This window comes from Folsomia candida, unplaced genomic scaffold (genome assembly GCF_002217175.1).
Source record: "Folsomia candida strain VU population unplaced genomic scaffold, ASM221717v1 Fcan01_Sc009, whole genome shotgun sequence".
Classification (NCBI taxonomy): Eukaryota; Metazoa; Arthropoda; class Collembola; order Entomobryomorpha; family Isotomidae; genus Folsomia; species Folsomia candida.
The window spans coordinates 4,619,752-4,633,196 of NW_019091201.1; the positions used below are offsets into that span (position 1 = coordinate 4,619,752).

At 39.9% G+C, this 13,445-nt stretch overlaps 3 protein-coding genes across 6 annotated transcripts; all 3 read right to left on the reverse strand.

Annotated features, from left to right (window-relative positions):
• Position 1: 1 nt before the first annotated feature.
• Positions 2–1,968, reverse strand: LOC118436530. Of its 3 annotated transcripts, XM_035854821.1 has the most exons (5): positions 1,582–1,968; positions 1,096–1,258; positions 434–786; positions 308–358; positions 2–207 (listed from the first exon to the last, which is right to left on the reverse strand). In XM_035854821.1, exons 1-5 carry the CDS (start codon positions 1,648–1,650, stop codon positions 40–42), a joined length of 804 nt encoding a protein of 267 aa, XP_035710714.1. In that variant the 5' UTR covers positions 1,651–1,968; the 3' UTR covers positions 2–39. The 3 variants fall into 3 exon arrangements, with proteins under 3 accessions (XP_035710714.1, XP_035710716.1, XP_035710713.1); XM_035854823.1 differs by lacking the exon at positions 308–358 and having other exon boundaries at positions 1,582–1,966; XM_035854820.1 differs by having other exon boundaries at positions 3–358.
• A 5,098-nt stretch (positions 1,969–7,066) lies between these two features.
• Positions 7,067–9,211, reverse strand: LOC110854035 (39S ribosomal protein L44, mitochondrial). The gene is made up of 6 exons (XM_022102429.2): positions 9,019–9,211; positions 8,793–8,925; positions 8,471–8,728; positions 8,314–8,398; positions 7,562–7,865; positions 7,067–7,492 (listed from the first exon to the last, which is right to left on the reverse strand). Exons 1-6 carry the CDS (start codon positions 9,092–9,094, stop codon positions 7,350–7,352), a joined length of 999 nt encoding a protein of 332 aa, XP_021958121.1. The 5' UTR covers positions 9,095–9,211; the 3' UTR covers positions 7,067–7,349.
• Positions 9,212–9,597: 386 nt separating this feature from the next.
• On the reverse strand, positions 9,598–12,441 carry LOC118436593 (zinc finger protein 449-like). 2 transcript variants are annotated; one of them, XM_035855017.1, is made up of 4 exons: positions 11,946–12,441; positions 11,556–11,636; positions 10,758–11,467; positions 9,598–10,254 (listed from the first exon to the last, which is right to left on the reverse strand). In XM_035855017.1, exons 1-3 carry the CDS (start codon positions 12,147–12,149, stop codon positions 11,330–11,332), a joined length of 423 nt encoding a protein of 140 aa, XP_035710910.1. In that variant the 5' UTR covers positions 12,150–12,441; the 3' UTR covers positions 9,598–10,254; positions 10,758–11,329. The 2 variants fall into 2 exon arrangements, with proteins under 2 accessions (XP_035710910.1, XP_035710909.1); XM_035855016.1 differs by having other exon boundaries at positions 11,946–12,435.
• Between the last annotated feature and the right edge of the window lie 1,004 nt (positions 12,442–13,445).

A 13,445-nucleotide genomic window follows, 5' to 3' on the forward strand; every position in this document is an offset into this window, starting at 1 on the left:
ATAAAATTTTATTTATTTCACGAATTACATTAAATATTATTAAGCAATATCCGCAAGCATTTTGGCAATCGGGGTGTTAAACGGGACAAAAGTTTTCTCCGAGGATTTCGTCCTGTCCATAATTTTGCGAGGAATTATATTTTCGAACATGTTGATCGAATGGATGTGCGCGATTGGGCGATAAGATCGAGGCGTCGGTGGGAAAACCTAGTGAAAGTTCAAAAATTAGCAAACAATCTGCACAAACTTGGTGAAAGTTCAGAAAAGCATAAAAATTAGCAAAAAATTGGCAAAAATCTGTAAAAACCTGGTGAAAGTTCAGAAAAGCATACAAATTATTAAAAAAATCTGCAAAAACCTGTTGAAAGTTAAGAAAAGCATAGAAATTTGTAAAAAATCTGCAAAATTTTGCATATCATCTGTATCAACTTACCCCTTTCCTCGCTCCACCGAGAAAGTCAGTACTACTCGTACTACTAATCGTGCTTTCTCCGGAAGTACTGCTCGTCTCACTTTCTCTCTTTACCCCAATCTGGTGATTGCTACTGCTTTTCATGAGAATTGACAACGGGACATAATTTTTCCTTCCGGTGCAGCAACTCCGACAAAATGGTGAAGTTCCTCCGTTGTTATCTTCGTCCTGAAACTGAACCTTTTTCATGTCTCGTCTCATCTTCCTCGCTTTCCTTTTAGCCCAGGCTTCTTCCTTCATGGCTTTGAGATCCTGGAGCAGATCACCTGTCGTCGTCCGCTCTTCCAAAGTTGTCTTCAGTTTGGCCAAGTGTTCTAAAAGATCACTCGAAACTTTCACTTTCTGGTGAAAGTAACGACTTGCAAGAAATAAGGGGGAGAAAGTGGTTTCTTGCAGGTAAATATTTTGACCTGGGAGAAATGCAAGGCGCAAGAAACCACGCCCGTCGCTATAAATATTTCATACGACGCGTGGCTGGATGGCGCAGATTTCTTGCACTTTCTCCCAGTTTCTTGCACCTCGCATTTCTTACTTTTCTTACTTTGCAGTGCCAGAAATGTTGTAAACCCGCAAGAAACGAAACTTTCACTTTTTTCCCAAGAATATTTTTTTGTCTCACTTACCATCGCACATGTTGGAATCTGGGGATGAAGACGAGGTCCGACTTTCTCCACCTTCACGGTTTGAAGGAATGTCGACTAATTCTGATATCACGTCGTCCTTCACGACAGGCAATTCTTCCACCTCGTCCTCATCGTCCGGACTTACGCTTCGGCTTATGTCAAACTACATGTGTCATAATTTATGAAAATGTAATGTCTCACAAAGAAAAATAACGTACAGTGGAGTTATTTGCGCATCATTTGCATATTTTGCAGCATGAGACAAAGTGAAAGCCCGTATTGCCAAAAATAGGGCATAGTGAGATTTATGCAAATGAGGTGACACGTACAAATGGAATTAATTGAGGATGTCATCTCATTTGCATATTTTGACACATGAAACAGAGTGATAGTCCGTCTCGCCAAAAATGGGCAAAGTGAGATTTATGCAAATGAAGTGACACCCACAAATGATTCCACTGTAAATATGTAAATATTCTGTCTCACCTCGTCTAAAACATGGATCGTAAATTCGAGCTGGTCTTTTGCAAAAGGTGGGCAATAAGCTTTCCCCATATTTTTCTCCTGCTTTCTCTTTTTATCTGGTGCGTGTTTAGTTTATGACTTTATCTGAAATCTCGACAGAACTGAGGCGATGACCAAGGGCGGAATAAAACTGTCATAAATGTGATGAGTGGATGGGCATTTTATAGCCTTTCTGTGTGAACCGTTTTGTCCCACAGGCTTCTTTACTTCATGATAATACAAACTTGACTGATTCGGATAAAATCCAGCCTCGCCAGACAAAGACGGACATTCAGTATCTGCTGCCCCATTATTGCCTGGCGTAGTGTAGCACACAGGCACAAATTGTATGTATTCATATGGCCAATAATAAACTGTTGCCCTGTCCGTAGTGTTTCGTTTCTTTGCGAATTCGCTGCATTTCTTACACTGCAAAGCTAACAGCGCAAGAAATGCGAGGTGCAAGAAACTGGGAGAAAGTGCATGAAATATGCGCTATCTATCCACGCGCCGTATGAAGTATTTACAGCGACGGGGCGCAGTTTCTTGTGCCTTGCATTTCTCACAGGTCAAAATATTTACCTGAAAGAAACCACTTTCTCCCCGTTATTTCTTGCAAATGGTTACTTTCACCTGAAACACTGCCTCCCCGTAACAGATTCCTTTCACCTCGTCGCTCCCAGAAATAAAGGCAGGACGATGAAATTATCCATGAAAGGCAGGCTCACTCTCAACGGACGGAATTAGTGCTGAATAGAAACGTCAAGTGAAAAGTAGGGTAGTTACGCCGAAGAAAAATTGAGATTCGATAATTCGATATTTTGATTGAGAACACACCATTATTTCAAATTCTTTTGATAAGCGATGAGAAATCACACGCACCCACCCACCACAAAAACCGAGAACTTGATTAGTAGAGCCAGGAAGGAAGTAGCAAAATCATAAAACAAGTCGGAAATGAAATCTAATAAGTCGGCACCACCCACAAAAGTAAAGACCGATCGAGAAAGGAAGGAGCATTGATCTCAAATCATACGCAACCAAGCCACTCTTTATTCGGATTGGGTGGGGTCTGGCCTGTCCTTCCTTATCATCAATCATTACTCACTCTTTGTGTCACTGATTCCTCTTCCTTATTGGTTCAAAGGTGTGTACGCACTTTCATCATCACGGCGCACACCGGTTTCTTTGTCAAAATTGACATATTACGACTTCCTGTTGTTGTCGACCGAAATACAATGGTTTCGACTGGCGGAAATATATTCTATGTACATACGCGCATTATTGTGCTGTACCGATCTCGTCATAAATTTCCAGTGTTGATGGTTGTGGTTATGCATGCAAACTAGTAAATAAGGTAATGTACAACTTGTGCAAAATATCTGCAAAATTCAAATTTGCAAAGAATGAGAAATGTTCCTGAAAATTCTGTATGCATGCAATGTCAAAATGAAAGCCCAATTTAGCGAATTTGCAATTTTATCATTATACATGGAACAACGCGACTCATCATCTCATCACATCGGGAGAGAAGAGAATCAGATTGATGGGAAAAGCATGAGAAAGCAGCATGTGGCTGGGCTTGATTTGCTTTCACTCTTTCAGCCTGATATGTACACTAATAGCTGCGTAGAGTGAAATGAAAACACAATATTTTAACTTGTACAAGACTTTCACCCGCATTAACTACGTACATGATTACATGGTACGAGAAACTATCCTTTTAGCGTAATACGTGTCGTGGCATGGGTTGGTGTACGGAAATCTGCCGCCCCTCAAGTGCAGCCCGATGGATTTGCAGCCCATTTTGTGCCCCCTTGATTATCTGCAGCCCACCAATTTGCAGCCTATTAACTCCAGCCCGCGATTATTTGCAGCCCTTATTATTTGCAGCCCACCTCACAAAACGCATAATGCCACCACACAAGATGGAAAATATATGTACATCATATACAAAGGTTCATTTGTTAGATTGAATTATATTTATCTATTTCCCAGAAATAGATAAAAAACATAAAAAAGGTTCTTTCCAACCTTTTTTTTCTTTCCACCTTTGTGTGACTTGATGCAGTCAACTAGTCTTTTTTGTCAGTTAAAGGAAGTAGATCGACTGGAGAGAATACCAACAGTGTCAGTGAAATTTAAAAAAAATAAGTTCCCGAAATTCTGCCCAACTAATTTGTTTTTGTGTATGTGTAATTTATTTTGTTTGAATAATAAAAAAGCGTTAGTTTCTTGGTTCCCAAATAGGTAAGGTACTTTTTGAAATTTTGCATGTTAGTTCCAAATACAATACAAACTAATAATACGAAGTCAATTCACACATATTGTCAACCATTATATGACTAGTAGTAAAGCCCATCCCAAGTTGTACTAGAGGTTATTTTGGGGGGGCAGGAATTGGGGGAGGTGAGGGGAAAGGGGGGGGAGGGGGGAAGGGGGGGCCGTAAGGCCCCCCCTCCTTTTTTTGGCCAAATTTTCTATTTTTTAAAATGACTGAAATTTTTTCACTAATAAAAATTGGTTTCAACTTTTATTATTACCAGCTATGGCCACCATTACAATTTCCGAATCCATAAGAGGTAAACCTGTTGCATCATTGAACGGGTACTCCTTCGTCTTCCACAAGTTTGGCGATGAAAAGCGCATTTGGGTATGTGACCGCTATCGTCATGCCAAATGTCCCGCCAGGATGCACACCTCGATCGGCTTGGAGAATGTGACCATCATATCCGAGTTGGGAAGTCATAATCATCCCGAAAATCCCATCAATGTCGAGCTTCGTCAAGTTCGCACAAAGATACGTCAGGACGCCAAATCCACCAACGACCAACCAGCCTCCATAATATCCCGAAACGTGGGGCATGTCTCAGCCGCAGCGCAAGGAGTCCTCCCTCTCAAACAAAATCTGAAAAGAACAATCAGGGATGTACGTGCTTCTGGAGTAGGATCTCTTGTACAACCTCATAGGCGAGAGGATATTGTTCTTCCAGCCTCATTTCAAAAATCAAAAGGAGGTGCAGACTTCCTTTTGTTTGATTCTGGTCCTGAAGCATCCAGGATTCTTGTATTTGCGACCCGTGAAAACCTGGACTTCCTCGCATCCTGTCCCGTGTGGTTGGCGGATGGTACCTTCAAGGTGGCGCCTTCCCTCTTCGATCAACTGTTTGTGCTGCACGGAATTCGTGGAGGGGTGACATGCCCTCTTGTATATGCTCTCCTCCCAAACAGAAAAACCGAGACGTACAGTCGCGTTCTCAGCGCTCTTTTGGATTCCCAGGCTGGATTGGCACCTACGACCATAATGACCGACTTCGAGCGGGCTGAACTCAGTGCCTTTAATGAAGCTTTTCCACGTGCCGAACAGAAGGGGTGTTTTTTTCACTTCTCACAGTGCTTTTATAGGCATATCCAGAAGTTCCCAGAAATTTTGAATCGTTTTACTACCGACTCCAATTTTTCCCTCAATATCTGGAATCTTGTAGCTTTGGCCTTTGTCCCACCAGACGACGTATTATCTACATACGAATTGTTAATTCGCGAGGAATTCTTTGTCGACAACGCGGTCTTACTTGTGGATTTCATCTGGTACTTTGAACGGACTTGGTTGGGGCCTTGGAATCCTCTTAGAACAGCCCGAGTTGCTCCTTTGTATGCCATCCCCCTGTGGAACTGCTTCCATAGTGTGTTGGAGGATTTACCCAAAACGAACAATGCGTGTGAGGGATTTAACTCTGGATTTTCTTCTTTGCTCGGCGCTTCCCACCCAACTATTTATAAACTTATCGACGGACTAAAAGAACAACAGGTTTTGACAGAGTTAACCATACATCAACGGGTAGCTGGTACTGTCCCCACTCCACGAAAAAAGTTTGCAATAGCTTCAACAAAACTCAGAAAAGTTGTTGAACAGTACGGGGTTGGTGATTTTTGTCATATAGACTACCTTCGCCAAATTTCTTATCGTGTCCGATTCCATTAAAATTGATATATGTTTGCTATTTTTTTAAATTGATGTTTTGCTATTTTTTACTGATTGATTTTTTATTCAAAGATGTTTTGCGATTTTTTATTGATTGATTTCTTATTCAAAGATGTTTTTATTGATTGATGTTATACGATTTTTTATTCAAAGATTTTTATATTGCCTGATGTTTTGAGAACGTTTTAATACCTTGATTTTATATTTCTCCCTGTATGTAAATAATGACACTAATAAATACACTATGACCCAAAACGGGGAGAATGGACCTTTGTATATGATGTACATATATTTTCCATCTTGTGTAGTGGCATTATGCGTTTTGTGAGGTGGGCTGCAAATAATAAGGGCTGCAAATAATCGCGGGCTGGAGTTAATAGGCTGCAAATTGGTGGGCTGCAGATAATCAAGGGGGCACAAAATGGGCTGCAAATCCATCGGGCTGCACTTGAGGGGCGGCAGATTTCCGCAAATCCATGGGTTCAGCTTTCACCGACCGAACTGAACATACATAACTACGCAGAACCTAATTTTCCATAATTGCTAGATCCAATTTAATTAATTAATGAGAGTAGCAAATTAGGATTTGGGAAATGTCAAGGTTTTTAAGAATTGTCTTCTGGTAGGCAAATTCATTAACGTATGAATCGATAACTCATCGCCAAAATCGGCAAAATCAGCACATTTTTTAATCATTTCTCTCCTCTGGGAATTTATTTTAAAATTCGGAACGACAAATTTCTAGAGCAGAGAGTTGCCAATTTTTTTAATATATCCACTCCAGATTTTGACCCTTTATGAAGGAGGAGATCTCACGTTTAAGAAGCCTACAGAAAAATTGGAACTCATCGAAACTGGCTTAAAAAACTCAACGCCATTTCATTAATTAACTTACTGACTACACTACAAATTTGTCGTTCAGAATTTTAAGATAAATTCCCAGAGGCGAGAAATGCGTTGATTTTTGACAATTTTGGCTATATAAGTCATCGAGTCCTACGTTAAGAAGAATCCTGATTGTATCGTCTCAGAATAGTTCTGCCGAAGCTCTTGGAATTTTATTACTCTATTTTTATGCTCAGCCAACTACTTAATTTGGCAAATGGATAAGAACTGAATTGAATTAGCAGCAACGCTTTTATATAGAAACCATCAATCGCTGTTATTCGTGTACCATGTTCCTCTCGGCTATTTCTATCGTATAGTTGAGCTGAAATCCTTTGAATGAAGCATGGATAGCTGGACATCAATTCGCTATTACTAGTCAGTCAGACTGGACGAGGTGTTGGTTCAATGCCGCACAACCTGGCAGGGGTCAGTAATAAAGAATTGAATAGAAGAACACTTATTATAACCAGAATAGAATTGTGCAAGATACATAAATCGAACCAAAGTATTTTATCGATTCATGACTTTCTTTTCTTCCTTGTTTTCAATGAAAAAGCTAACTTCAAAGGTTCAAATACTTTCGCGAAATGGAAAAACTTTCACATTTTGCATGTATAGCATAGCAATTTATTTATTATGCTGCGATATAATTGTCCTTCACGTACAATACGTTATAAAAACTATGAATACTAATCAGTGGCGGCGGAAATGGGAGGACATAAGGGGACATTTACATTGTAGGAAGGACTTATTAACATGACTAAGGTACGATTATTCTGAATTTTTGGGAGGACAATGTCCCCCTGTCCCCCTACTTCTGCCGCCACTGATCCTAATATTACTACCAAATAATATAAACTTATTGACTTTCTATCATATCTTATCTGACATGAGGAATTAATTGCATGGGGAAATTATCCGTTTGAAAGTGGAACGGTGCAAGAGGGGTTTTGGTACCGAACATTCCTCTGAGAACATCTCTCGCCCCCATTTCTTGAGCAATGTCAATAGTTTCGCCGACACCTACGCAAAAATCGATACAATTTGTATGCATTTTATTTAGCCAACTTTTTTTGCAGCTAGAATACTCACCTGTTCCCATCAAAACTTTATTTTCGTCATAAATTCCCACCACGTAGACGGACAAAAGTGTATTTTTTCCAGCCTCTCGAAGCAGTCTGGGCTCCAATGTTTTTCCTTGAGGTCGTGTAAGGTCGAGAAGCATGTGCCATGGTTTAGGAATATCCCAAAAGTCGTGGATGTCTTTGCCACAGAGGTGAGATGCAACAACGTCCAGAATGAATTTTTCGACGCGTTCTAATCCCGAAGATTGTTCTAGAGCACCGACAATGGCTTGAAAAGCGGTAGAGTAGACTTGATCGGAAGGTGGATAGTCCTACAAAATATGTAGAAATTGGATTAATAATTAAATAAAGGTCAAGTTTAACTGACAATTAATGTAGGACTCATCATCAAAATCGTCAAAAATCAGCACATTTTTAATCATTTCTCGTCTCTGGGAATTTATTTTAAAATACTGAACGACTAATTTGTAGTCAGTGAGTTGATTAAAATGGAATAGCGATGAGTTTTTTAAGCCAGTTCCAATGTTTCTGAGGGCTTCTTAAACTTGAGATCTCATCCTTCAAAAAAGGTCAAAATCTGGAGTGTACCTTTTTAAAAATTGGCAACGATCTGCTCTACAAATTTGTCGTCCAGAATTTTTAAATAAGTTCCCAGAGCTGAGAAATGATTAATAATGTGCTCATTTTGACGATGAGTCACTGAGCCCTACATTAAAGTTGATGAGTCATTTAATTTAATTTAATATGGTAAAATCTTACCTGACACTGAATAATATCTTTCGTTCCGATAAGCAACGATACTTGTTTTAAAATTGGATCACTAGTTAGACTCTGAACTACCGCCCTAAATTTAAATATAGCACTCCAATTAATTAATTAACTTAATTATCCAAATAACTAATTTCATTCAACTCACTCCACTCCTTCCTTTGGCAATTTGGGGAATTCTTTGACCATAAACGCGTTCAAAACCTGTTCCAAAAGACTTTTCCCTCTCTCCGCTAGTTCCCCATTGTCCTGAAGCTGGATTGAATTCGGATCCAGGCCAAGTTCTTCGAGACGTCGCTTTTCAAAATGGATGTACGACTTATCGATGAGTGCCTGGTTCAACAAAGGTTCGTCAAACTCTTCACCGAGACGTTTCCCAAAAGCGTAAAGTTCTGCCCTATAATTCCTGTCATTTAACAATTCAGATAAGTTAAAGTGCTTTGAATTAATGATTATTTAAAAATACTTACCAATCGTTAAATGCACTTCGTCTAATTGGTTTCGCTCGCTCAGGAAATTTCTCGTACTCCACCTTCCGCCTTCGTCTTAGGACATAGCGCACCGGCCGCACCCAGTTATGAATTCGACATATTTGACCATGTCCTACAAAAATATATGGAAATAATTATTAATTAGCTGTTTTATCAAACTTAAAATTAAAGGAAAATTAAAGGAAAAAGAAATAAAGATATGTACCAAGTCCAAATTTAAGAAAATTCAGCTGCGACGAGGTGGTGACACAAGCGGTGACGATTTTCAGAGAATTATTCATCCTCGTTTTGATAATATGGTAGAAAATGGACAGCTATTTATTTATTTTTTTACAATTTCTGGACAAAAAAACTGAAAAACACGAGTCGATCGTGTAAACCGGTGCCGCATGTTGATTTGGGGCATTCATCGAAAATCTCAACCTGACCCAGTCTCATTTTTTGTCTCACTTTTATTTGGTCTCAACTTTCCCAAAAAAAATGAGAATTGGAGTAAACTTGCAACTCGACTCGCCAACATTTTTCCGAAATTTCAGCAAAATTCAGTCTCGTAATAATTTTATTTTGGTCTAATTTTTCCCAAAAAATAATAATTTGACTAAAACAAGCAGGAATTTATGTCATTTTTGCGACAGAAAACTCAAGAATGTAACGCAGTACGGAAATACGATCGAGTCAACAATTACGGTTTTATGAAAATGAAAGCCCCTGCGAGGAAGATCTTTATTACATAAATAATAATTAAAATTATCCATTATTATAACAACCCTGTTATGTACTGATATGATTACAAATTTTATTTTATTAAATTTCTCCACGACCTGTGTGAGAAGTATTACATCGTAAAACCAATAAATTATCTGTATTTGGAAGGAGAAAGATTGGATTATTATGAGGGATGAAACTCCTTCACGTGTGTTCCAAGCCTCCATTTCTGTGGAAACGACTTATTGCAGTGGGGGCAGGGGTGACGAATTTTGAGATGACACCTGTTGAGATGCGTCTTCATGTTCGCCTTGGTGCAGAACTTCTGGGGGCACCGGGGACAGTCGACGTCCTTCAGCTTCTGATGAACAATTTTTTTATGGATTTTTAGAGCTCGCTTGGTGGTAACAGCTTTGTCACATTCTTCGCACTTGAAAGGTCTCGGGTTGGCGCTGTGGCTGCGCTTGTGCACTGTTAAAGCACCATTCCGACCGTACTGCTTTCCACACTGGTCACAACGAAAGGGCTTTTCCTTCGTGTGGGTGACCAGATGAGTATGATAAGCAAATTTCGAGGGGAACCTCTCCTGGCAAAAGAAGCACACGTGTTTCCAATTCTGCCTCACCAGGGTCTTTTCCTCTTCCGTGAGATGGGTGAAACCGTGATAGATCAGGCCTGTTCTGGATAACGTTTTGCGACAAATGTGGCAGCGGTGGGATTTGGTTTTTTTAGAACTCTAGACAAAGGGTATTGAAAGATATAATTAGTTAATAATTAGGAAAAAGTCGCGTTTTACAGACAAATAGAATGGGAGCGTAATGTAAACCTTTTTCCAAGCTACACCGGGATTGTCAAGCGAGTTATCTAAAAATTAGAAATTATGACACTTATCTTTCCGTTAAATGCCCCTTTTGAAGAAAAATATTGGGGGTCAAAGTTCATACTCCGCCCTGGTTTTCGCCAACTGGAGGAAAAAGCGGGTGAAAATTTCCGGAAATTTGAGCTCTGACCAAAAATATCTTTCTTCAAAAGGGCCATTCAACGGAAAGATAAGTGTCATATGATTCCTTATTTTTGGCTTGATTATTTGATATACATAGCTCGTTAGTCGTTAGACGGTGTAACTTGAAAAAGGTTCTATTGTTAGTTACTCTTGACTAATTAGCCACAAGTAATCTGGTTATTACGCAAGAGTAAATACTACTTATTAGAATTAAATTTGTAGGAAAAGATTACCACCTTTCTGCCTGAGGTGGAGGCGTTTGATTTTCGAATTCGTCTCCCAGCAGACCTTAACTTTCTCTGGGTTGCAAATTTGTTCGAGGTTGACCTTTGCGGAGTGCCAGGCAGTGGTGGTGGTGGACTCAGCGGTCTTGGCGTGGCTGGAATTGTCGACCCTTCTTCGTCTTCGTCTAGTATTATTTCTGGCCATGCTGTTGCTGGCGGATTGACGGACAGTGGTGGTGGAGTTGATGGTCTTGGTGTGGCTGGAGGTTCCGGAAGTGTCGACCTTTCCTCGTCCAGAACGAAGTCAAGCATTATTTCTGACATTGTTGTTGCTGGCGGAGTAACGGACAAGGTTCGAGGTGATGGTCTTGGCGTGGCTGGCGGAACTGCCGACCTTTCCTCGACTGGAACGAAGTCAAGCATTATTCCCGACATTGTTGTTGCTGGCTGAGTGCCGGGCAGTGGTTGAGGAGTTAACGTTGTTGATGTGGCTTGGGGTGGTCCCGAAATTGTCGACCTTTCTTCGTCTAGAACGAAGTCAAGCATTATTATTTCTGGCATTGTTGCTGCTGCTGCTGCTTTTCCTAGTTTACTCCCTTGCGCCCCCTCTTCTCGATGGGAAATCCTCGACGTATCTTATCGTCCAGAACGTAGATAATGTCGTCCAACGCGTTATCAAGGGTCCTCAAGTAGCAGCCAATTCGAAACGACTCTTCCGAAATCTGCACAAAATGATAACCAGCCAAAAATGAGACAAACTTAAAAAATTCAGAATATGTAAATTGGACGGAACAGTATAAATATTCTCACCGGTGCCGTGATGTTTGGGGCGAAGGATTTTCTCCTTATTTGGACCCAGTGTCTAACTTTCTCCAGTGTGGCAGCCATTTTCTGGAAAAATGATAACAACAAAATTGTTACACTCATGTGAAGTATTTTATTTATACTGTTAGAAACCTGGTATTAAATTATTACTATTACCGACTGGGGTACACGACTCTACCGGCACGGTAATATAATAACTGATATTTATCAGTTATTATAAATATCAGTACTAGTCTAGTACTACTAGACCGTAATATTACGGTCTAGTAATGAGAATTTCTCATTGAGAAACAATTTGTTTCGAATAAACTACTACCTATGCGATAAGAAGTTATCACCAAATCAATACACGGTCTAGGTCACATAATTCCTCACCATTTTCTTCTCCTGGACGTCAACCTCATCCTCGTCGTCACTGCTCAAACACAATTCGAACTCTTCCTCCTCCTGCAATTCAGGCGAAATGACTTCGGTGCTTATCGCCGAGGTCGTCGGGTCGGTGGCAGCGATGACCCGATGGCTGGTATTTCCGGCGACGTGAGAAGGTCCAGGGACGGATTGAGCGGCCTTTGACATCATAATTCGACTTCAAGAAATTAAATTTGAAATGAAGAAGGAGCAGAAATTTTTAGGAAATGATTTGCGAAAAAACTGTGCTGGAATGAGATGAAAAGATGAAAATGGTCCAAACCAAAATGTGACGTCAGGGCCATCACCATTCAAGAATTAAATAACACCTGTACAACTTCAACTTGGGTTTTGGCGTTCAAATTTTACAATTTGTAAAAATATGAGGAATTAATGATACATACATAGTGGGGTCATAAGTTCCCGTGAATGCATTTCCGGTGATAAATATCAAAGTATTAAAGCTATCGGTTCGAAATTTTTATGGATTAACAAGGTATTAATATTGTTTAGAAATCATAACTTCTTTTTCAAGATTTCGTCCAAGGGCTTTTAGATAAGACATAACTCGTGACGGCCACTGCTCGATCGTGGTACGCGCCAATTTTCGTGCCAAAAGTATTTCAGACTTTTCAGCGTTGGCGAAAAATTTAATAGAAGAAATGGCCAGATATTTGTTCTACGGAAGTCTGACATCCGTTTAAGGTACCACAAGAGGTTGAATATTTCAGTTTTTTATGGACTTAGCACCATGATTTTTTAGAGAACATGAGTCAAGACATGAAGTACAGCTCCGCATAGAAACAAGGGCATTGGGGTATTTTTAAGAGCTCCCCGAGATGGAGGGGGAGGACTTTGAGGTCATAATGGTTGTTATTTGGAGTCACTATATATTTCCGCAGGGTGTATAATCGGTTTGTGGGCTCATTTGTGTGAGGTAATGAGATGTAAACCATTTTTGACCTCAGAAACATAAAATAATAGGGAGGGGCAAGCATAGAAATGCTATTTCGAAAAGTATGGAAGACAATATGGAAATGAGACCCATTATGCTCCCCAAGTAAAACTATTTCGCACGATGTGGGAGTCGTTCCACATTTGTGCTCCGTATGGTTTGGACGCTAGGACGTTTTAAAAAATCATCATGTTCAACTATTTTGGCTATAAATACGTAAGTATACGTAACAGCAAAAGGGGACATTTAGCAAAATTTAGAGTAGTATATTTTTTACAAAATTTGTATTTGAACCAAATTTCTACCTACTATAATTTCTGAGAAAATTACAATCAAAGTGAGTGGTATAATTCCTTGCCAACTCTCTTGTGGTACCTTAAGTATGCGGAAGTCAATACGAAGTCATCACCATGGTGTGAATGGGAGCAAGTTGCCTGGAGAAAGGAAATCTCTGTTTTTTACCGCAAAGTGTAAAAGTTGGAGCCAAGAATTATTTTCAGAGTGTCCTAGAG